A 26000-nucleotide genomic window follows, 5' to 3' on the forward strand; every position below is an offset into this window, starting at 1 on the left:
GACAAGCGCATCCCAGGAGGCCACCAGTTTTTCTAGCTCCTGTGCCATATGCTGTTTATTTCTCCTTTGTTTTTCAGGCTGCTCCCATTGTGATCCCCTCTATTATTCTTCTGTTCTTTTTTTTTTTACCCCTCCCCACCTCTTTTCTTCTTCTCAGCTTATGGCTTAGACCCATCCAGAGCTCTTACCAATATTACTCAGCTCTACAACTAGCAATCCCAAAACATAATTCTACATAATTCAGTTTGAAAAAATGTCTAAATATGTTTAAATAGATGCTGTTCAAGGTTCTGAAGATATAAAAATGGATAAAATTACTCATATTATTCTCTCAATGAACTCCTGGTCTAAATACTAAGACAAGTATATGAAAATAACAAATAATTTAAGTTATTGATAAACCAGCAGAAAAAATATAACAATAACCTACAGAAAGAAATTACTAGTGCTCTGGGGAAGTGGAGAAAATTTACGTAAGAGAGTAAAATCTGAGCTGGGTTTTGAAAGTTGACTAGGAGTCCAGCAAACCCTAAAGATGCTGAGCTCAGGACAGACGCCCGAAGCGTGGTGCCGCGACATGCCAGATACTTGAAACTGGAGGAGACTAGAAGAGCCTCACAAGCAAGATGTGCTCTCTCTGACCTTTTCCCACCTTCCTTTCTCCTCCCCCAACATGGGTCATAGAAAGGAGAATTGTTTTTCCCGAAAGCAAGCAATAAAACCTAGAAAGGTCACTTTCTGACCTTCTCCTTCCTCCTTTGCAGACTCTTATGTGAACGGTGTTAAGCACTAAGGTATTACGGTGCTTGTTTTCTGGAAATAGAACAGAGGAAGGACTGCCAAGAAGAATCTGAGCACACAGGCCTTGCTGGGACCCCCTTAGCCTATTACCATTGTCCTCACATGTCTACATGGCTGTCCATTCCTCACCAAGCCCAGAAATAAATGTACACCCTGGGCTTTGGGTCTTCATTTCTGAAGGTTCCCATCTCTTATAAAACGTTGATTAAATAAATCTGTTATGCTTTTCTCTTGGCAACCTGTCTTTCACTATAGGAGTGTCAGCCACGACCTTTGTGACAGATGAAGAAAAGTCATTCCTTTTTGCCCATATGAAAGAAAATGACATTCCAGTTAGCTAATGACATGTCCAAAGGCATAGCCATATGGTTTTGGGCATTTGATACTGCTAGAGAAAAATGAGATGACAGTGGAGAGAGAAGCAGGCTGGCAAATCCTGATGGAAGATGCAAAGAATACCTTTTCACCCACATTTCCAGAAGTTTACACACACACACACACAAAAAAAAATTCCTCATTTCCACTCTTCTTTTTTGGCAAACAAAACTCAAGGAGCACCCCGATGCACTACTGACTCACGTTCACCTTTTATTCACAGCTTTGGCCATACTTTTTTGCAGCATCTCCCAACAGAGAAGCGATGTCTTTCCCTGCCCCCTTGACCTTGGTCACACAACTTGCACTGACCCAAAAAAACATAATCAGACATGACATCGTGACAGTTCTGAGCTGCGGTATTAAGAAGTATTGCTTGGTTTTGCTCACCTTCTGGCACCTGTGCCACAATCCCCATGAAAAAAGCTTCTCCCAAATAGCTTCTGCCTCTTAGCAGGGGACAGACCTGGGCTAAACCCTCAGCAGAGTCACACCCGGCCAGAGCGGGGACACAAAGCAGAGCTGCCTGGCTGAGTCCAGCCTGGGTCTCCAACTCCCAGACTAACTGTAGCTCATGGAGTAAAGGCTGTATTTACTGTATTTACAGTATTGCTGTATGGCAGTAAGGTATTACGGTTGCTTGTTCTCTGGAAATAGCCGACTCATACACCTGAATATTCACATATTCTCAGTCGTCATTCTCAAGAATACACTTACATTGAGTCATTGTTTGGAGCTGAGGGCATGCTGGATGCTCAGGGGTACCAGAGGCACTGAAAACAAGGGTGACCTGCAAATGCTGACAGTGGCGTGTACCAAGAAAACAGCGATGCTACATAATACTGTGCATGCTGAATTCAATGGGATAGAGTCTGCCTCTGTAGATATCCAAGATTTTCTGATAAAGTATGAAATGCCAAAGAATTAGGGCCTCAGAGACATACCCTGCCTTCCTTAAAAGCCCACAATTGACAGAAAGCTGGCCCTGCCTCGCGTCAAGATGGTGATCATGGGGAAGTGTGGTGACATAAACATTGCTTGTTCTATTAGGATGTAAAATAAAGGAAGTAAGTTATGTGTTGCATGAGCTCCTTTCATAAGTCATAACTGCATTAGAAATATATAAAATAATAGCATATAATTAAAAAGTCCCCCTGGAAGCATACTTAAGAAAAGGCAATTGTATCATATTTTTTCCATGTACTACCTGGTACCTTTTACCAAATTACACAGCAATGAACATTGGAAGCCCAGCTATTAAATGGTTCTGTTTCCATTGAGTGCTGTTACTTTGGATTGAGGCAAACAGAACCTCAGCCTAGAGCAGGGAGTCAGTCCCTCGGTCTACTGAGAATGACAAAAGTCAGAAAATCCAGCAGGAACCGAGTTTCCATCTTTTACATGAGCTCCCAGCCCTCTAATGAAGGGTTCAGCCTAGGTTCTGCCCTTTACCTGTGTAAAAGTGAAAAATAATTCCATGGGCTGGGTATACACGGTTGTGCAAGAATTCTAATAACTTTCATCTCACAGGGTTTTATAGTAATGAGGAAGGTGACACCTGCCCCCAAGCATGAATGCCACTTGGTAGAATTAAATGTGTGACAGGACACAGTAAAACGCCAGAACAGAACTGGTAGGCCTGGGAGCTGCTTAGGCCATGAAGACCTGTCACTTAGATAGTCTTAGAATCTCTATCCTTCTACTGAAACAGAATCTATTTTCTAAAATGCTATCTCAGTGCTGAGGACAACCGTCATATTGGAGTTCACTGTTACTCTAGAGCAGTGTGTTTTGACCTTGTCTATCTCACATCACACTTGAACCTACAGTTAAACTTCCACGGCATACTTGCATTATGTTGATCAAAAAGAAGAGTGAAAAAAGACTATACTTACCCTGTTTTGAACGTCTTTTGAAAATAATGAATGATCTTTAACAACTTTCACGGCACACCTAAGATCATCTCATAGCACACCAGTTGAAAATCACTGCCCTAGGGGCTGGCCTACACTCCGTGACCCTACACAATCATTTAAAATAAATCTATTAAATATCGTTGTTTAAGTAAGAGTCTGGTGAAGGATAGAGAACATGTTGAGCTTAAATAAAGACCTGCAAGTCTTTCCTTTCAGAAGCATCTGTTGCTTAATTCACCATCGATGCCTGAAACAATGAAGGGAAATTCTATGTAAATAGTAAAGTTCATCCCTAATGTGTTCCGTCAATTTTAATCACTAGTTGTTTTATGTGTCCTCCCATTGTTCCCTTCAAAAGGCTAAGGATTTCTTCTGCTTTACATAGTTTAATATTGTTGCCTGTCACGTACATTGGCAAATTGTTGTTTGAAAGCTGCAATGTCTAAATTGAAATAAAACTTATGCTTACAATGGTAAATATTCCTGGATTAATAGAGTTGCAGCAGACAGACTCCTAAAATTGACTGAAGTCTGTGATATTAGAAAGACAGAAAATTTATCTAGTTTTAGCAAATGTCAAATCAGCAGCTATTGCTTTTAAGATTAATAAAAGATATAATGGTTTCTAGATAGTCTCTAAATAGAGATTACTATGAATGGAGAAGTGATTTACCAACAGTCACCACAATGAGATTTCTTTAAAGGTTACAATCATCAGTTATTTAGCTGAAACACTGCTGAGAAGGCCTGGTCATTTCTTGAATAATGCATAATGTTCATTATAGATTTGATCTGTATTATAACAATACAGATATTTCTAAAATAATGGAAAAAACTATCTGTTACCTTTCAACTGCTTAACATATCATTTCATTTCCATGAAATAATTGACTTGGGATGTATCCTACCCTGTCACCTGAGTGTTCTTTCTGCAAACATAACTTGTAATAATTTGTATACAATGGGCATCACAAAACAAACTCATCAACCTTTATAGACCATTAATAAAAGATGTGACGAATACCGTACAGGGCAGAGTAAAGGACCTTCCTGAGGCAGTAAATTAAAAATGATTAAATTCCTATACAGTTGTGTGGCACAAATTTAAGCTTTGAAATTTAATTATTAACATGATCAACTCATCACATTAAAAAAATGTTGCCTACCTAATGTAAGTGCTTTTCATATAAATTTCCAATTGCCTTTAGGTTTATTCAAGAGACTGGTTGGAGAAGCCTGAAGGGTAACGTCTGTGGTTTTATTGTTGGATTATGAACAGCGCGTCACATGACGCTGCAGGCCGTTTATATGAGCTTGTTTATCCACATGAACTTCTTCAAGGGCACAGCATAGAAGACCTTAATAAATTAAAATGAATTTCTTTTGATGTTATTGTTTCATGAATGTTTGATCAGAATGAGTAGCAGATTTGCATTAAAGAATTAGAGTAAAGCAATAAAATGTACATCTATTTTACAGTAGGGAACCAGCTTATAGGACGTGTTCATCACATGTACAGCAAGTCTGGAGACTCAGGGAGGACCGTATGGCGTCACTGTGCTTACATCTTCAATTCTAGTCTATCGCCAGCTTACTAATAGCAAAGGCATCCCTGCACCTACTTACGTGCTCTCCCAGCATCTGGATGGAATTTTTTAAATGATAAAATATGTTGTCTCCTTCTAGGCTCCTAAACATCTGTCATGACCTCCCCATTCTTCTTAGCGACACCACCATGCCCTTACATAGACTGCCACCCCTCTAGAGGCAGCAGCCAGGCATTATCTTCTTTTTATTCATCTTAATCAATGTAAGTGGTCAACAGTTGAGTTGAATGAAGGCCACAAAGCAAAATGAAGTTGTTAGTCAGAGCCTAAAGCTGAGAAATTTCATATGCAGTGTCTGATGACAGTGATACAGAACAGATATTGTCTATAGAAATGACACAAAGAGATAGAAATAACACCAGATAGAAAGGCAAGAAAACTAGGTTCTTGCCTTAGATCTGCTAATCACTTAACTATAAAGTTGTTTGTCCATCACTTTGTGGTAAAATGAGGGAAGAGTTCTACAGCATCTATATGTTTGCATCTTTAAAAGACAATGGTTCTAAAAGTAAGTTGGGTGTGCTAACATCATGGAAGAATAGACGGACAATGGAACCATCACATTTTTCTATTCTGGTACCCATTGGCACCAAGAAAGCCTATTCATGGCAAACTCCTTCCAAAACCACAAACAAAAGATAATTACATTAAATAAGTCTAGTACGTCAATTTATTTCAAATTCGATAATAATAACATATTTTTCAAATTGTGTGGTTTCTAACCATTGTACTCATCCTTTCATATCTCATGATTTGGAATAAACATGAAGGTAGACTATTTTGTGAATTAAAGTGAAAAAAATATATAATGTATATTTGCTACGATTATATTAACATCTCTACCTTGGGGAAATTCACTACTAACTCTATATCTAGAATATAGATTAGTGTATGACCATATTGGTATCTACATTCTCAAGGGCAGAGGGGTTGTTTAAAAAAACCAAAAACAAAACAGCATGAACATGCCTTGGTTCATTTGTCCTGTGCTACCTTATGCTGACATCCTATCCTTGAAAAATACCTCTGTTGTATGTTCTCCTCAACCTTTGAATGTCTTTCTTACCCTCTAGAGGAGTGGTCTGCAAACTATGGTCTATGGGACAAGTCTGGTGGCTGCTGCCTGATTTGTAAATACAGTGTTACTGGAACACAACCGCATCGTTTCATTAACATTTCATCTGTGGCTGACTTTGTGTTACAATGACAGAGTTGAGTAGCCTCTGAAGGCAAAACATATTTACTATATTGCCCTTTATAGAAAATGTTTGCTAACCATTGCCCTAGGGTAAAATAACCTGTTAAGTTTAAATATTAATTTTCTTCAAATTTTTTTTTATTTTCCTCCTCTCACATGCATAACACAATCTTCAAGTAAGTAACAAATTCACACATGTATATACCCATATATGATCTCAGCTCTTAGTACAAAATAGGGTCTTTTCCAAAAGTAGATGGCAAGGTGTAGTCACATAACTAAACAACGTAATTAATCCTTCAGAGATTGTTTACATCTCCCTAAAATGCCCAGCTTTATGTCATGCTCATGTCAAGAGCCCACATGCAAGGTCAGGATATAGAGTCTAGCACATCCTCTAGGTAACATGCCTTGAATAACATACTCTTAAAAATCAAAAATCTATGGCTAACTTATCATCAAGAAGTATGTGCATGCATATTTAAATGCTGAAAATGACAGACAATATTAGGAGTTTCAAAACACACAAGAAAATACCTGTCTTAAGTATCAGAGTGAAAAAAGCCTAACAGTTAACAATAATAAGTTCTAAGCATCAAATGAAGGATGCTTAAAGCATCTAAGGACCAAATACATGTTTATATTTACAACTTTTTAGCAAGTATATATGTGTGTGTGTATATACACAAAAACTTGAAACATCAGTATATACATTGATTTGGTCAATAAAATCATTAACTCAAATGCTACTAAAATTGCACTCTGGTCCCTTCCTCTCTTTTGTTACTTAAGGCTGAAAATACTAGCTCTACCCTTTAGCAAACATTTCCCATCTAGAAGAATTTGTGTGTATTGGAAAAGCATAAACCAAACCCAAGATGGGCTTGAAAGTGACATTTCACTCTTATTTCTCTGAAATCGTATAGGAATGGATAGAATATTTAGGCTGACAGACTTTTTGAAAATAAAATACAAAAAGAAGAGTTTTATTTCACCTTCACACGGTGTCTTTCTCATGCAGAGTTCAGATTTCCACATTTGTATTCCTTTAAAGGATTTGATATGCAGGAAAAGAAGAAAGGATGATGGTAAACATTTCATCTGAGAGAAACCAGCAGACCACCACATTCCAGACTGAAAAGGGGCCTAACGCTTACCTTTGACTGATGTGTTAGGTGGAGGGCCTTCCATTCGCAAGTTCCACGGAGGGTCCCCCTGGTTAGCGAAGTCCCTCATTTTCAGATAGCTAATTGTAAGTCGGATGATGGATGCCTTGTCAAGCTGGCTGGTGATGGCTGCAGGAAGGGGCAACAACTTGGCCAATTCATAGAACTCAAAATTTTCTTTTCCCCGGCGGGAACGCGCAGCATCTCGGGATTTCTCCTTTCTCAATGCTTGTAAACTGGAATCAAAGGAGTGGGAGAGAGTTGTTTAGCATGTGTGATTCTGTCACCAGGCAGACATTGCTTTCTTTTTTCTTTTGTCCCAGCAAAAATCTACAACCTGCTTCAAAGTTCAAGAATGATAGTAGAATGAGTTTCAGACAATATCCACTAAAACCATAAATTCCACCTGTGGCCTTATACGTCCCAAGCTCAAATCCAATGAGTAAAAATAGTTTTCTCTTGACAGTTTTTTTCTCCAGTTGTCTATGCACTAAGATATATTCATTGTTTCTAAGACATAATGTAGGGTTGGCCAGGTATGGCTTAATGTTATCAGCTATAAGCAATCTAAAAATTGGGCTTCTGTTAATATCTTCATTATCAAGCTAATGTTGTATTCATTTAATTTTTGTCACTATGGGAACTCAAACCATGAAAAGGAAACATTTTGAAAAAATGTACTTCAATTATCATCTTGGAGAACAAAAGGTAAACACAAACACAATTCATTTCGACAGAATAAACAAATACAATGATATGTTTCCAGCCCTCGGAAAGGATCAGGGCACCTTCAAGTCAGACAAAGAAAACATCATGTTTAAAATGAAGATTTCAATGTAACTTTATAAATGTGCTGACAGCTGTAGGTTGATAAAACAGTACTTTAATTCTTTATTAATGAATAGATTCTTTCAGATACTAAAGAATACACTGCCCAGAAAAGTCAAACTGTAGCATAATGTAAATTTAATGTTAAAAGATGAAATTTATAAACATTACAGACATATTACTTCCCAGAAGCAGCAACAGGTGGGACCCGGCATTTGCCTTTAACTATTCATGTGCATTTCTGTTTGAAGTTGGCTCACACGGCTGAGGGCAGAATCTGGTACCACTGAAGCTGTATGTGAGCGTTGGCCACGAGATCCACCCACTCTGACCCACGCTGCTTTGTGTCTGACGGGAAATAAATCCAAAATCGAACCCCACTGACAAGGAACTGGATGATGTTTACGTTATCAAGGTACTATTAAGATCGTTTTCATGTTTTCATTTTATTGAAAGGCATTTTAAATCTTTGAATCTAGCATTCTTTCTCTCCATTATGAAATAACAAGAAAGAATCACAGGAAGGAGGCAAGACCAGAGGAACAGAGCAAAATGGGTTCAACAGTGGGGCTCCATCCCCTATTAATATATTATGGCGAATACTATCCCACATTCTGTTATAACATCCCCGACACTGTCCACGGTAGAAACACTGTGTTCACCCAAAATACTGACGAGTATCTGTGTAATTTAAGTAATGCCCTAATGCTGTGGTCAGATACTTGCCAGACTAATACCCTACCCAGTTTTGTGTTTTCTCTAATAATGAAATATTCTATATTATTACCTAATGTATTTCTCAGAACTACACAAACTAATGCCGTCATTTTCAGAGTCACAGCAGTCTCAGGTGACAAACCTTTATTCCTAGATATTCCTCAAGTGATAACTTCAGGCCGAAGCATCACTAATTTACAAGGAAAAGAGGTGTCATATCACTTATTTCCCAATACCTTGGTTGGCCTCCATTGGATTCTACATGTACTCAATTTCGACTTGTTGAAAACTACTTAAAGTGAGAGATGTCCTAAAATCTGACAAAGTATAACCATGATCCAGGCTAACACCTTAGGAGAAAAGAATGGTTCACATTCCTCCTTTTATGTAATAAAGACAATTAATCTAACTACATTTAAATCAGCTGTGCCAAAAGAACTACGTCTCAACATATTTTCTCACCACTTGCACACAGGGGAAGGTGCGGTGGTTCAAGTTCAGTGCTTTCCTCTTTCTGTTTTCTTGTAATCATATGTTACTCCAGAAGGTGGGCTAAGCTTGCAATTATTTTTTGGCCCAGTAAGTGATTCTGACAGAGCTCTAGGGCAGGGGTTGCAAACTCAAGTGCTCTCAGGGTTAAGGCAGGGTATGTCCACAAGGGAAGATGTCTGACAGACACTGGGGGCCACTGGAGGACAACAACTCTGGTAAAGGGACAGCACAGAGTTCCAGTAGATTGATGCCTTGGGGGAAGGTAGGCCTTGTGCCAGATTTCTGATGCTGCCATTTCTAGAAAACAAAATCCAAATTTTCATATGACATTCCCCGCTTTTAATATTTAACTAAAGTTTTTAAAAATTCTTCAAGCCCAGTAAAATACATCATGGTCAAATATGGATCAGAGACTCATTTGACAACGGGATAATAATTCGGGCAGCTAATTCTGCAGGAACTTTTTTCTATGGATGCTATGTTACAAGTGACTTACTTTCTTCAGACATGTCACTCAGGTGATCATAAATGGATTCATTTTCTATCTAATCGATATGTCATGTTAATGGCAGGAATTTCTCTACTCAACTCTAGGACAGGATTAAGCAACTATTCTGAAATTCCAATTAATGGATAAGCCAATCAATAAAGGGGAAAAAGTAATCCTCATAGAAAAACAAAGCCCAAGATCATAGGGATCAACCTAATAGGATGGAGAGAACAGAGGGGCGATGGCTTTTCTGGAGCCACCCAGGGATGGGGAGCAGCCAGACCCTAAGCCCTCTGGATGCCTTATCTAAACCCTGCCTCCGACGCTCTTCTTACTTGTTCTAACACGTCAGAACTTACTCGCGTGTCCCTATACTATCATCTTGTTTTCTCTTCTCCACTCTCCCCTTCCCCTACCCCCTTTTTGGTTAAACTGTAACACACACTATTGTCCCTACTGGAGTAATCTTCCTGGCCACGATCTTAATGACAAAGGGTTTCCATGACTCCCACATCACATCCTAATGCAGGCACCACAGAATACTTTCAGAATGATATCACTGTGTCTGTAATAAGTAGCAATTGGTTTTGTAGGCAACAGCATTAAAACACAGGCAAAGGATTATAAAGGTCGCTGAGATGCGGGTATAAAAGAGGACGCCAAGACCTTAAGACACGGCACAGAATGTAGATGAATCTTTCACTCACTTGTGAAGTAGAATCTAGTTATAAGCAAGGCTCAAAATGAATTAAGGGCTGTAATACGAGTAAAAAACTAAAATAAATTTTGTTCTAAACCAAAAAACTGTGGTTGCACTTCTGGATTACTAAAGATAGAATGGACTGGCTGCACCTGAGTAAAGTGTTATAGTGCTGATTTCTGCCATCTAAGATATGATTCCACTTCAGATCTACCATTAGTTACTCCCTATGCCTAAACTTCCCACTGTTCTAATGTTCCTCCACCTAGACGATAGCAGAAAATGGATTCTTCATTAATCCTCAGCAAATGAAAATGTCAACTATCCATAGGTGACTACAGTGTCAGTCTCACCAATAATAATTACCAACAAAAAATCAAAATCAACAAACAATTTCAAAAGACACACACACACAAACCACTGGATATTAATATGCAAAATTGTATGTGTATACATATATTTTGAGGGAGACAGCGAATTATTTCCAGGTTCTCAAAACAGACCACCACTCAAGCCAAAAGTGTAATAACCTAATGTCTTGAATTAGGTGGACTGTGCAGCCAGAATTTCTGGGTATAAATCTTGGCTTTATTGTTTCCTAGTTATGTAAATTAGAGATGACTTCTTCTGCCTCCGTTTTTCCCCTCTGTAAAATGGAATGATAATATTATTTACTTCATAAAGTTGTTAGAATTAAGTTAAGTGCATTTCCTTAGTAAAATCTTTACGGTGACGGCGGGCGCATAGTAATACAATATAAGACATGTTAAGTGGGGACCTAAGCTCACTTCCCACTGAATGGTCTATGCTTAAATGTCCACAATGCTTGTTTATAATGTGTACTCTCTTCTCATTAACATGATTCTTATTCCTTGATTCTATCATATCACATCATATACTTACATAGAAATACATAATAGATGTAAAATATAATTCCTTTATTAAAGACATACTTATCATTCCTTTTCTTATAGTCTTATGTCTATGGTCTACCTGTTGTATAACACAGGCATACCTAATGAGTTACCCAAATGAAAAATAATATGTGCTTAATTAACAGAAGCTTAAAGGTTTGTAAGTAAATGATGTTTTTGTACAGGATGATAGGGAACCATTTTTAGTACACTGAAGCAGGAAAAAATGTATTCAATTGCAGGACAAGCAATTTTGTTTACATATATATAAATGAACATCTTAGCAGCTATTAACAGAATGGATTATTCAGAAAGATTGTGAAAACATCTATGGAAGATTTAAAAATGGCAACTACAATTATTAATCAGAGTATATGTATACTTCTAGAAAGAAGATGATGATCTTTCAAAATATCTCCCAAGAGATCACAAATCTAAAAGTTCTCTTTGAAGGCAGGAAAGGCTCTCCAGGACCATGGAGAGCTCACCCGGGACCAGTGGTGCCCAGGGAAGTGTAGAAGTTCAGCAGCATCTGCTTCCTCAGCCTCCATATCGGGGGCAAGGCCAATCATGAAATTCTTCTTAAACCAGAAGCCAGAAAAAAAGTACCAAAAAGGTAAAGAAAGACTGCTGCCACTATCACAAAGCCAATATTACGAAATAGATTCAGAACTTATAGTTTTCCTTGAAGTACCACAAAGTTGGATAAGGGTGCCCACTGCTCATTGGGGCCCTGGTCCATAGTGGGAAAAACAGTTAATTTCAGTCTTGATGACTTATTTAATTAAAAGAGGTAAGTTACCCTTTGTGGTTTATCAAATTTAGCTTTGCAAAATTGATTTCTTTGGTTTCTCACTTCACAGAAATGTTTATAGTGATTACAGAAATCATACTACCAGATATTTACAGGGGATAAAAAGGAGTAAAAACAGTCACAGAGGAACCAGAGCAGTAAGTCGACCTAAGTAAATGTCTCTTCCTCTTTAGTGATTTCTCCCTGGCCATATTTTCATCATAATTTATATTTGTAGAACATCTTCAGATATTGACATTATTGATAGATCCAAACTATCTCTAAATGAAAATCCTTCTCCAAACTCCAGTTCGAATACCTTCATCTAAACTTCTGGAATCCAGTATCTTGTCTTGATATAAGAACATGGCAGGTTTGGGTTATCTAACTGTAGAGGAGAGGAAAGGTAGGGTCAAAGCCATTTTAAATTTTACCTTTGTAAAATACTTCTAAGGAGCCAGACAGGCAAGTTTTTATGGATTTTCCTTCTTGTTTTGCTTAGGAGAACCCAATAGTACAGACTTCTACTATTTATCAATTAATCTGGCATGCAGCCTCAAAGGAAGAAGGTCGACCTGTATTAAAAATGCAGCCATCAAAAATTCATCAAAGGCTTCAGCATTTTAACTCATGAACCTTTGAACACCTGCATACTTGTCAGATCTCTGGTCATAGGTAACGGTGAAATCTATAGCTCCGCCAGAACCCACACGCACCCTGACATGAGCTGAATGAGGAGGCTTCCCAGGGAAAAAGTACAGTAAAGATTCTATAAGCAATGATTGCACTTCCTTCATTACTTTTAGCAGAACAGCCCACCCTGAACTGACATCACCTGGAGTTCAAAGTCAATCAAATAAGCCCATTGTAAAGAAAAAAAAATTTCAGGAGTTTTTTTTTTGACACGGTTGTAAATATAAACTTTCTCACAAGGTAATGAAATTGAGAAAGGCATAAACTGGGGTTAGGCACAGCAAAGCTCACCAATTGAAGTCTTTTAATGCTCTCCAAGAAAAGGTAATAATTTCAGAAATCTTTGTTTTAATGTGTAAAGAGAGCGGGATAGTATATGCTGGAAGTTAAAACTGGAAACTTCAAGTTCAAGGTAAGAACTCTGCTGCTTAACTAATGCACTGCTCATAGCTGTCATCATTAATTTATGTTAGCCTCTGTAAACATCAAGAGTATAATAGGCCAATTTCACAACTAAATATAGATGCACATTTTGCCCTTATATAAATGGCAGATTGCTGCTGTAGATCATCACTGCAGCAACACGTCAGTGAAGATGCACTGTTTGATGGTCTGATGCTCACACAATATATAAAACCAGTTGTAATGGTTGTTTGGAAGCAAAGTGTAACATAGCAGCAAAATTTCATTTGTTCCACAAACTCAGGATATATTAAGCTTGGCTGACAAAGACTGTTTGATGTGCTAAATCAGTTTGACCTTCATTCTTGCTTTATTTTTCTCATTTAACATGTGAAATGACCATTATTTTTCCACATGTAAGAAGATATGAAATTGATTGCTTAAAAAAATATGCCCCAAACATCTGCAACTGATAACACTGGATAAACTATTAAAGTCAAGATGCACACTTGCAATTTTTAAACTAAGATATATTCTGATTGAATAATCCTGACCCATTTGACTTGTAGTGGAATAGATCAAAAGAATAATTAAAGCCATTCAACTGGGTGCCTTCCCTCATCTGCAGAAAATGCCTTGTGTATGTTTGAACTTAATAATTAAATTAATTGGTTTTAGCCAATGAGCATTTTCATTCTTAACACTTTAAGTAAGAGGATTTAATTCTAGAATGAGTCATTAGAATAGTCATAAAGAAAGCTGAGAGATTCACGCAGTCCTTTTCAAGCAATGTTCACCTTGATTCAAATACCCCTGAATGAACCACAGCAAGTCCAAACTATTCATTGTATGCTTTGCTGTTTGCCAAAAACCTCGTGAATCACGGTGATTTGTTCTTCATTTTTCCCAAGAACTTTAAGCTATTCAACTGGCAGTTCCATAATAACGGGGAAAAAAAAAAAAAAACTGTGGCTTTATCAAGTAATTTCTCTCCACCCAATAAATAGCACCATACCTTGGAGCAACTTGTATATTTCACACCTTAAATTTCTATTTACCAAATCAGCTAATCACTTCACAATTGAACTCAGAACAAAAAAAAAAAATTATCAATTAAAGTGGTTGAAACTCCTGCAAATTATCATTTAGGAATGAAGTAATTGCTTTCATCAGGGCAGAAAAGCCCGCCAGAACAGAAATGTCACTTTAGATTAGTGTTCTCACTCCTGAAGCTATGGATGACACAGCTGATATAAGACTAAATGCCAAGACCAATCAATTGCTTTTGTGGCTCTGCTCTGAGCTGCTGTAAAAGGGGCCATTTTCTAGGATCTACTCTTCATTATAGTAAATGCTATCTCCTTGGTAACATAATTCCATTTCTCATAAATTCTGTCTGAGAGCATTGTCCTAACAATGGATGTTTGTGGAAAAGAATGCTGTTGGTTTAATGCACAGAATTAAGTGTAAATGGCTGTCAAACTGCTATAGTTTACTAGTGCTTAAACATAAATGGAAGTCTTAAACATTAAAAAGAATTCTTGAGGAGAAATGAATGTTTTGAACAAGGCTGAGGTATTATATTTGAAGTTTCTGTGCCGCTGGTTTAGAATTTTGACTATTCTTGTATTTATCTGTCCTGTCCATTAAATCAGTCAGTGCATACCCAGAGGTGGGTGAACACTTTACTTACTTTCTCAGCAATGTAGTTTGCAAATGCGCAACCTCAGAAGCAAATATGGACTCATTAGGCAACTGCATACAATTTGTGAATAGCCACAGTGTGTTTACAAAAAAAAAAAAAAATGAAGAAGAAGAAGACAAAGATGTGTTCTTTGAGCTGAGCCCTTCCTGGAAAGCATCCAGATCTTAATTTGTATTGTTCATCTTCCTGAAGTCACAAAAATCTGGGTTGCAGACTCCAATTAAAAGGAAATTGAAGAAGCTAATACAGTGAGAACGCAGCAATTCCCTGCACTGCTCTCTTCAGGTCTGAAGTTTAGAAAGAGATTCAGGATCACGGGTCCCTGCCCGACATGGGATAAAGGCTTTCTTATCTTGGTGAGCACACATGTGTAACTTGCATTAGCAGTAACAGGAGTCGTGAGCACACATTGAGAGAAAAGTTCACAGCTAACTATTTGAAAGGGTCAGAGTGTCTCTGCTGAAAAGCTAAATGAGAGGGAAGAGTGGTCACCCTTTGACGCAGGACATTTCCTTGACCATGCCAAGGGTAACTGCTGGAATTTCTACCATTCTAAGAAACTGTACCACTGTTTTCCATAATATCACTAGTAGGATTTCTGCTTTTTAAGAGAACTCGGTACTATCAAAGAACAGCATGGAACTTAGTAATAAGTGTTTGAATGCTTACTGTATTTCAGCCAAGTCTAAGTGTTTCAACATTATCTCATTTAATTCATTGTTTCTAAAACCAGCAATGAGGAGGAAAACCAGTACCAGCCTCCTGGAAGGCAGACAATCCATTTTGGATACACTTGACGCTAAAAACTGTGTTATTTTCAGCCACCATTGGGGGTGGGGAGCACTGCATGAGCTTTTTTTTACTTTCCCTCCCGCTTTCCACATCCATCTCCCAGAGTTTTCTTGTCTTAGGGAGGGCTTTGCCTGGATGCTGGACTTTAGGTGGTAAAAGTGTGACAGCCCTGGGTAAACCAGTGTACTTGTTTTCCCCCAAATCGTACCGCCTTCCATCTCACAAGAAAATCAAAACACCAAGAAGGAAAGTAAGTTACCCAAGGCCACTGATGGTTGGAGATGGAATTTGAACCTTGGCAAGATAACTCAAGTATGTCCTTATCTCCACTGCACGAGATTGCCTCTATAGACATAGAATCCTCATGATTCCCTTCTCCCTATTATATTTATATGACAATTAAGTCACTAGTAAAGTTTTGTTTGTTATAATCACCCACATAAATTCCATAATAATTGTTATGAAAACTTAATTCCTTAATGAAATATCCCATAAAACCCCTATTTTCACGCTTGTAAACACATTCTAATTTGGAGCAGATAGATTTGCTGTTAATTGACTTAAGTCCCAAACCAAATTGCTTTGGAATTCAAATTCAAGTGACCTCTTTTCTAGAGGGAAAATTCGTTTTTGCCTTTAGTTTTCTTTAAGTGTGATTTCAAACATATTTGAAAGCACAACTGAGTGGAAGAAAGCTTTTGAAAGTTTCAAGCTGGATACAACACTCTTGTAAAGGAGAAAGCATGCTTTGACAAGTTGGAAATCTTTCAGTAGGGGAAAATGTAAGTTACGGTGATGTGAATACTGCGAGCGTAACACATGCTTTTCTTTAACATCGACGAACACATCATTATACGTTAACCTTCATTCCTTCGTGAAATAGAGATCACTAACTAAAATGGCCACCCTTTCTTTAAATGCTACAAATTAAATACTACAAGCTCACCACCAGCCTCAAGAGACTATATGCTTTCTCTCTCGCTTATCTGACATTTTTAAAAGATACATATTTTTACTTCCTCTTTCATCCAGATTCCAAAATCACAGTGTATGGTTGTCAAGGGTGTAAACTGTTACAATTTCCAAAAGACACTTTGGCAAATATATTATGTCCAGAGCCTTAGAGATCTGTCCTCTTTGGGCCCAAGCTGGTCTCTAGAAAACTGGAAGAAAAAATAACCAAGGATGTGAAGAAACATATTGCTAAAAGGATATTCACTTTATCTTTGACAAACAAACTTTAGAAATAAATTATAGAATATTCTTAAGATGCTGAAGAAGGATGTTGAAAATAGCTTCAGTGGCTTGGAAAAATGTTCACAATATGTTAAACAATAAAGGGTACTTTATAAAGCAGTATGTATCATGGAATCATATAACTAAAACTATGTATCTATAGAAAAATACAGTGTTAAGATATATCCAAACCTGGATGAATTCCCACTAACCAAAATATTAAGATCACTTATTTCTACAGGGTAAGATCATCCCTTTTGTGTGTAGGGGTAGGAGTTCTCTCCATCTGCTAATGTTTCTTTAATAAACATACATCTTTTTAATGTAAAAATCATTTTTGAAAAAATAAATAATAATAATTTATTAGAGTGCATATTGAGCCTGAGAAGGGCCTTGATGCTTAAAGATACTTTTGTTCAAATTATGCTATCAAATGCCATTCTGTCACTACTTCTTATTACAACAGGGCTCGAAAAAATATTTGGAGAAAATGCTTGGCTTGGTTATTCCTCTAAATTAGAGGTGGGCTTAAAGCAGGTGGAAGTCTTCGTCCCTTCTAAGTCATCCCACAAGGGTCTCAAGCAGAGGACCCCACCCTTCAGTATGCAGCCAGGGTGTCTGTGTTTCTTTTGGCCCTTGGAAATCCAAAAGTAGTGCTTTGCCTGTTGTATGATTTGCCAGCTGCTGGTTGGGGATGGAATGTGCTTCCATGAAGGCATTGACTTTTTTTATATGTCACTAACCCCTTGACAACCTGATGACAGCTGTAGAGTCTTAAGGAGGAGAAAATATATACAAATAAACACACAACGCACCACCTAGAATGGGCTTTCTGAACCGCATTCTCAGATATTGGACCAATCTTGAGAACTCTACCGAGATTTGTAACACTGACCCAACTATTGTAGTCAGTATCATTCATTGTTTTTTAATTAACAAATTCATTTCCCATTTCTGATAAGTTTTGGCCCTTGCTAGTAAGGTGGCTTCAGGGCATTAAAACAATATATGTCCACAAAGCAGACTGGACGTTTTTATGTGCCAGAGGTTACCCCGCAATGTTTAATTTGTAGATACACTATACCTCACTGAGGCACTTTACAAAGTGAGACACCACAGGAAATGCTCATTTGTTTCTAGGCTTCTTTTACTGACACAAAAAACAATTCCCCATGGACGTGGAACCATTTTTTTGGAACTTTGATAGATGCTTAGCCCTTTCATAAAAATCTGATTTTTGAAGAGCTACAAATAAGTTTTTCGCAACCAAATCTAATTATCTAACAGGATGACAAAGACGGGTAGCATTTTAATAACTAAAATAAATATTTAAACTATATAAAACAAGAATAAAATGACTGGGTACATTTTCTTATTTTATGAGCTTACAAGTTGCTCAAGGAAAAACAAAAGATTGCATTGTGATATAAGTATATATATAAAACAGAGATGATTCAGTGATCTTAATTGAAAGCACTGATTTCCCTGCTTTTTTTTTTCCCCCCTGCTTTTTAACAAATAGTTATCACAACCTTAATAGTAACACTACCTGAAACTCTTGACTTTATCAAGAGTTCCAAGAGTTCTCGGACACTAGAAAGCTCATGATGTAAGCTGGTTTAAAGGGGTGGCTACAATGAAACAGGGCAACGGAAGCCAGCAGTTTTCTCAACACATCCCCATCACAAAGCCTCTATAAATAACTTTAATATCTGAATCTGCAGGCTACTATATAATTACTTGAAATATACACAATGTGTACAATACATCCCAGCACTTTCTCCTGACCTGACAGCTCCATGTGATCCTTGACCAAAATGGATGTGCTCTTGCCTTTTATAGACCTACTGCATGAACTCCTTTTTCTTTTCTTTTTTTCTTTTTCTTTTTTTTTTTTTTTTTTGAGACAAAATCTCAGTCTGTCACCTGGATAGAGTGCCGTGGCATCATAGCTCACAATGACTTCAAACTCTTGGGCTTGAGTGACCCTCTTGCCTCAGCGTCCCAAGTAGCTAGGCCTACAGGAGCGCACCAGCACACCTGGCTAGTTTTTCTATTTTTAGTAGAGATGAGGTCTCACTTTTCCTCATGCTGGTCTCGAACTCCTGAACTCAGTCACTCCACCCACCCCAGCCTCCCAAAGTGCTGGGATTACAGGTGTGCGCCACCGTGCCTGGCCACGTGAACCCCTTCTTAAATCCACCTGCTATCTGGTCTTATTTAGGCCGAGGTATTCATCACAAAAGGTTTCCCCTCAAGGTCTCCTTTTAAGTTAGTGGCCAATATAGGACCATTTAATTTTTAGTTTTACTCTTTCTGAAAACAGCAGTGTTTCCCAACAGAGTGGTTACAAAGAAAGTGTGCAGGTGAATAAGCCACGAAGAGCAATGGGGCAACTTTGCCACACTCCTGGTTACAGATCTGAGTCACTTTTCAAATACACGCACACACACATCATTGTTGTTAGGGGATTGAATTGTATACACTGCTGTCACAAGCTATAAATTCTCCAATTACTCAATACTTCCCCAATTCTTAGAGGAGGTATTTGAGCTCTGAGCTTTGCTGACTTTAGATAAAGTTGGCATTTCATTGAGTGTGCCAGGATGGCGCTTCCTTCTGTCCTTCCTTCTCATTTTCTTCTATCCAATTTCCCTCTCAGAATCATTCATTTGGAGTATTCCTATCTCTTACCATTAAATTCATATATGCAAGAAGAGTGGTGAGGTTTGGCAGGTTGCCTTTTTTTCTTTTTTAGTTTTCTGAAATTATCGTTATTCATTGTAAATGAATTTAAGGAAAAGGTCACCAAAATTCAAATACCTACAGCATCGAAGGACCTGCGAGTGAGTAAAGAGACCAGGAGACAGGAAAGCAGCACAAGCCTGATGAGTAAAGGCACCAGTGGGCAGGAACAGGGAATGGTGAGGCCTGCAGAAAACGGAGAAGCACCTGCCCAGAAAACAGGGCACGCTCACTGCTCAGAAAGACATGCTTACTAGAATGGTGTGTGGGCCCAAAGTCACCAAGTTTTCCTTTTAAAAAGAAGAGAAAAATCTTCCATTTTTGAAGGTATTGGTATCTTACTTAAAAAGTGAAACTGTTTTTGTTGTTGTTTTGTTTGTTTTTGAGATAAAGTCTCTGTTACTCTGTGTTGAATGCCATGGCATGATAGCTCACAGAAACCTTAAACTTTTGGGGTTGAGTGATCCTCTAGCCTCAGCCTCCCGAGCAGCTGGGACTACAGGCACCCACCACAATGCCCACCAAGTTTTTCTATTTTTAGTAGACACGAAGTCTCACTCTTGCTCAGGCTGGTCTCGAACTCATGAGCTCAAGCGCTCCGCCTGCCTCAGCCTCCCAGAGTGCTAGAATTACAGGCGCGAGCCACCACACCCGGCCTAAAAAGTGAAACCCTTTGCATGCTCCTGTGGATCTCATTTGGCCTCTGGCACTCAGCAACCTGTTACTTGGGGCCATGAATAGCTATTTCTGAGAGTAGGATTTAACTATGAGTCACATAAAGTTATGGGGTATGAAGAATTTTAGCAAAATCAGGGCATTAAGGAAATGAGGAGGCGGCATAAAATGGAGGGCAACCAAGAAAAGTGAGTTCAAGGGGAAGAAAAGAAATCCTAATTATTACCAATAGTTTCCTCCACGTGATAGAATTTCTGCTTGTACTTTTATCAGTTTTATAAATGTATTATGAACAATCAGGACAATTAGATAAAGTTCCAGCACCAGAGGATTTATCCTATTATTAAAACTTGCCCAGAAAGGTGAGAATACTTACATATTTTTAGATCCATCCACCATGTTTAAGCCACATAGTTTCAAACATTTAATCACAACTGAAAGTTCAACCACTTCACCATGGTAGCATATTGCATAAGGAATCTTTTATTAAAAACTAAAATAGCCCCTTTACAATGCGTCAGAGTGCAGTTCCCATAAAATTGGTGATCAAAAATTTCCTAAAAGTACATGCTAAACAAGCCCTAGTTTTTACTAGTGCAACAATAAGGCTGAGAGAGAGTGTTTTATGTCTGTATATACTAGGTCTTGAGTAAGTATTGAAAGATGATCATGCTGCTGATGATCTGAATGTCCTTAAAAGTCATGATTATAAATGGTAAACAACACATTCAGTAGTAACGCTATTAAAATTTAGCCTTCGCGGTAAATCGGCCCTCAGGATGGTGTTATAGGGAAAGACAGGGAGGGAGGGAGAGAGGGAGGGAGGAAGGGAGGGAGGGAGAGGGCAGAAAGGTAAGAAAGAAAAGAGTGGAAGGAGAAAAGAAAAGAAACGCAGATACCTCCTTCGAACACTGACAGTCGTAAAATCTTTCCTGGCAGAAATACTTAAACTCTCAAAACACAGTCTCTTCCCCTTTCTATACTCTGGAGGCAGTGCTAGTGAGCACAAAACTGAGGAAAAACGGAGGCAAAAAACAGGAGTTAAAACCCTGTCTGGCCTTTCTTCATAACCATACTATGTGATAGTCACAACACAAAATTCCCAAAAATCCTTCCTACAAGTCACAGCCACACAATAGGGATGGGGAAACTTTTTCTCAAGGGAAATCCTAGATCTTCACATCTGCTAGATCTGTGTCTGCAAATAATCAGTAATGTGAAATTGGACAGAGGCAGTGCTCCAAAGAGAGCATGGAAAATTGCAGAGAAAGGCTTCAGGACGGCAGGATACCTACAAATCACTGAAGGTAAGATGTTAAGTCTCTTCCGATTTCAGGACTATGAAGACGACTCTCTGGAGAGGCCTTCCAAAATGCAAAAGAGTTTTGGAACCACAGTTTTCTGATAGCTAAATTTCTTCTGCTTCTGGGTATGGTGTTTGGACTTCTTTTAAATTTACTTTTCCGAGTGTTTTACACGCCTGCTTCCCTCACCAGGGTATCAGCGGCCTTCTCACTTCCTTCTGGCCATATGCTCCTGGTGGAAGAAGAGCCCTGAAGTTTACCTCCAGGATCTGCTGCTTAAGGAAATTGATCAGAATGACACCATTCTAGTCAGTTTCACTCCCAGCAGGCAGGGGCAAAAGAAACTTCCCTGTGTTAGAGTCAGACCCTGCTCTTCATCTGCAGCTTCTAGGACTGGGGCTACAGTAGATCTCAGCTGAAACACACACACACACACACAGCCTGGCCGAGAGCATCTCCCTCACCCCTCCACATACAACACAGTAAGGGCTGGTGTGTGCTCAGCTGTAAGCTATAATTTTATTGCTAGACTCTGATGACATTATAAAATCCATAAGGGCAAAGAGCAAGTGATTTGCTCATGTCACTAGAAATCCAATACAAAATTACAGTCTTCATTTAGAAGCCTTTTTGGAAGTTTTTTTTAATCAGTCCTGATGTATGGTTATCAATACCTGTATTCGGACCATGATGACAAGGGAAAAGAAAAAGTATCAAGCCCATTCCTACTGAGAAAATAATCCCAATTCTTCAATTACACAAGTACAACTGATCAGGCAAAATCCTATACAATTTGTGAGAGATGCAGTGAGCAGAAAAAGAGAGCCAATTTGACTAATTTCCTCAAGATTTCTATGAGATTTCATTTATATGCTCCTATGTGCTCAATGTAGATTTAGATCTTAACATACAAAATCAACTTTCGGTCTTTTCTACTGCACATCACAGAAGAGCTTCTATAAACTCTAGGAGAACGTGTATGTGAGAAGTAGGCATCAGGGGAAAGAACACCTCTTCACTCATAGTAAAGTGCTAAACGTTCACATGAGCTCAACAGGCACTGTGCATCCTTACCTGGATAGCACACACTGGGGTGCGGGGCTTATCCCCTAGACACACCCATGTGCCTGCATTTTCAGAGCATCAGTACAGATCCTCATAGGGCCCAGAGGGCATAAGGAAACATGTCAGTGCCCAGGAATTTTACTACTCCTAAGACAGGGATTTCCTGTTGAAAAATAAAGAGCATTCCTCCTCTCCGTGGTCAGGATACTTAGATTCCTCGTCTCACTGCAGAGTCTAACTGAACTGTCAATGACAGGTCTGTCAGAGTAGTGCTTGCTGTCAGTGAGAGGTCCCGGATGTAACCCATGTGGGTATCAAAGTGATTTGTAAGTAGATGCAGACAGAATCAATTGAAAGATCATCAAGAAAATAAGTAGAGTTAGTTGGGTAGGTGCAGATGGTCCACATAAGGGTGCTATTCACGTAAGGAAAATATGACTGAGAAAATCACAGTTATTCGTGGCTGTCAAAGACCGACCCCTACATCACCAGACTTCGATGCTGTGCCTCGCTCCGCCACTAGTCACTGTATGACGTCAACAAAACGTTGAATTCCTCTGGCTCGATGTCCCCTCATCATAAAATAAAGAGACTGTTCTCCAGGACATCTTGCGACTTGAAGATTCTAATTTCACCTGTGATTTTTGTCACGTTACTGATGAAGGTGTCTGCCAGTTTACCTTTTACCTGCCGTTTTAGACGTGAGTGTGACTCCCCACCATTCAGCCTGTTAGTGTCTGTCACAGTCACAGAGACTTTAGGAAGTAAATATGCAACCAGACTTTCATGCAGGAGTCCGAGAGGTGCGTGGTTATTAAACTCACGCATGACACACAAACACTAGCTTACCTAAAATTGCTGCTCAACAACAGTGAAATAATCTCGCCTCTACTTTCCCAAAGGAAAGCCTCCTCCAGAACTGAGAAAGCAGAGCCCAGAAAAGTTACTCTCAGTTACACCAAACACCAGCTGTGTAAGCAGAAAGAAGAATATGGCTTATAAAGGCATCATAGCTTTGTCTTAAAGATCAAAACATTTTTTTTCCCTCACAGATGGAAGAGGTTCAAAAATGGCAAAGCTTGCATTTTTAAAATATGCCTGTTTATCCTATGTGTATAGGATAATGCTTTGGAACATTCATCTGCATCAAGCGTCAACAAACACCACTCTGGTTACTGTCTTACATCAGACTAAAACCAAAGTCCATTTTCTGTATCTGTTGAGCATCAACACTGTTGACACGGAGTGGACACAAACGCAACACTCATTTTTGTCCCCCAAGTATTTTTATACTACTTGTCACTATGTTGGGATAGCTAAGTCTCCAGTTCTTCCTAAGTAGCGCAGACTGAGATCACACGAGATGGGATGGTTTGTAACTGACTTGAAAGCAACCAGCACACCAGCCCCCATCAAGTCACTGAAAACATCACCGGCCAAAGTGGGGATGTGACCATCAATATTCCACCGAGTGATTCATGCCTCTTCGACTTGCTTCAGAGGTATGTAACTACTGGGATCATATCACACGGCATTCTTTCTTTTCAGGACATATCCATCTGATTTTCTGTTACTAATAATACTCACTATATCTACAAATAACATGTGTAATGTCTGAAATTAAGTACTAAGAAAAAAACCCTAGGCAGTACGTGGTAAATAAAAATGAAATCTCCATCCAACTGAAATGTGTGGAGAATCTGTAAAAGCATAAACAGTGTTTACATTAATTCCACTTGAACTTTCACAGGCTGAAGCAGTCCATTTGGAGTAGCTCATGGCCTTAACTTGTTAGTGAATAATATTTAGCTCAAAATTCCAAAAAAGCTCCAAACTATAGGCATTCTAAGTTCAGAGTAAATGAAAGTGGAAGCTTAGGTGGAAAGGACTACAAAAGAAAGGGACGCACCTCTACAAAGAGCTATTACACCTGATAGGCTCCACGGAGGACGGCTGAAATGTGAGCCGCAGTATTCAAAATAGACAGGATACAATCACATGTCTGGTTAACTTACAGGAAATAGTTCCAGAGACAATTTTACACTAACTACAGTGATTTGGGCAATTTTTAAAAATAATACCAGCCAATTTCTCTCCATTATACTCTGCTGGCAGAAAATAAAACATTTTTCTTTGAAATGATTGCCTTTGGTTTTGTTAAATCATGCATTCTGTCAACATGTGGTCACCATTTTTACATGATCTTTCTGCTTCCCTAGAAAAGAATGAATTCACAGTCTGAACCCTGATATAAATATGTAATCTTGCAACTGTTAAGGCTTCTTCTATTACTGCAAAATGAAGAGATAAGAAATGGAAGTGATATCAAAAGAAATGAAACAAACAAAAAAAAAGATGATGGTGATGAGGATGACCAAATAAGCATAAAGCTCAGATTCGTGCATCTACCCTACAGCCAGACAGATAAAATGCTCATTCTCGTTACTTTTCTTACTGTAACATAAAGAGTGTGTGTGAAGTTCATCATTTTAAAGCACTAATATTTGAAAATACATTTTGAGAATCCTATTTATGCCAAGAAACATGTTCTAGCAACTTTGCTGCAGCTAGAAAAAGGTTATAGGAAGAGAGGTTGTAATACAATCTTAAAATAAGCCATTATCTTGCTATTAAATAAAGACTTTGGGTATAATTGTAAAATGCCTGGGCTATAAATGCTTCCATTCACTATATCCTTCTCTAGGATACAGATCTTTATCTCCATCCTTCAGCCTGTACTTTTTTTAATGCTAAATTATTTTGCAAAAGAAAAGTGTAGATAATATGTTTTCTTGCTGTCCCCCTGAGCCTTTGTTCAGTGACATAGCAAGAAAGTACCTCTTTCTAAGATAATCACTGCAATACTGACTCCCCTGTAGTTGGGATTTACCAAAGTGGGCACTCAGAGAGCGTCCTTGATGATGTTGGTTTTGCTTTACATGACAGCTTGGGCATACAGTGCCTCTCAAACTAATTTATAGTAAAAAAATACTGTGTTAAGCCTAAGAAAAACAATGGAGACACTTCAAATGGATAAAGAAGAAAAAAAAAAACTCCAGATGAATCTTTAATTATTTAAAAATATGGAAGGCCAAAACAAGGCAAGAACTTTCATATATGAAAGGCAAAGCAAAACCAGAAATTGCTTCTACTCAGTACATCACCCAATAGGAAGGAGAGCCTAGAGATTCTAACAACTTGATTAGACTTAGAATGTATGTTTTAAGGTTTACAGGTATAGGGGACAGACATTTGTTCCCACTCCTCAACACAGGAAAACATGCAAAGTAAGTTAAAATTTAACCACAGAAGGTGATTCTTTTTTATTATTTTTTTATTAAGTCATATACACATAGATCATGAATACATTTATGCATATGTGGGAT

General features: G+C 38.4%; 1 protein-coding gene across 9 annotated transcripts in view; it reads right to left on the reverse strand.

The window, feature by feature from the left end:
- The window catches only part of NPAS3 (neuronal PAS domain protein 3), a 907184-nt gene that overhangs the window by 610170 nt on the left and 271014 nt on the right, over positions 1 to 26000 (reverse strand). For all 9 annotated transcript variants that reach the window (XM_053594995.1, XM_053594994.1, XM_053594992.1 and 6 more), the window contains one exon: positions 7055 to 7299. In XM_053594995.1, the coding sequence (XP_053450970.1) occupies positions 7055 to 7299 (245 nt within the window). The remainder of the gene's footprint in view (positions 1 to 7054; positions 7300 to 26000) is intronic.

The sequence above is a fragment of the Nycticebus coucang genome, chromosome 6, assembly GCF_027406575.1.
Source record: "Nycticebus coucang isolate mNycCou1 chromosome 6, mNycCou1.pri, whole genome shotgun sequence".
NCBI classification, from domain to species: domain Eukaryota; kingdom Metazoa; phylum Chordata; class Mammalia; order Primates; family Lorisidae; genus Nycticebus; species Nycticebus coucang.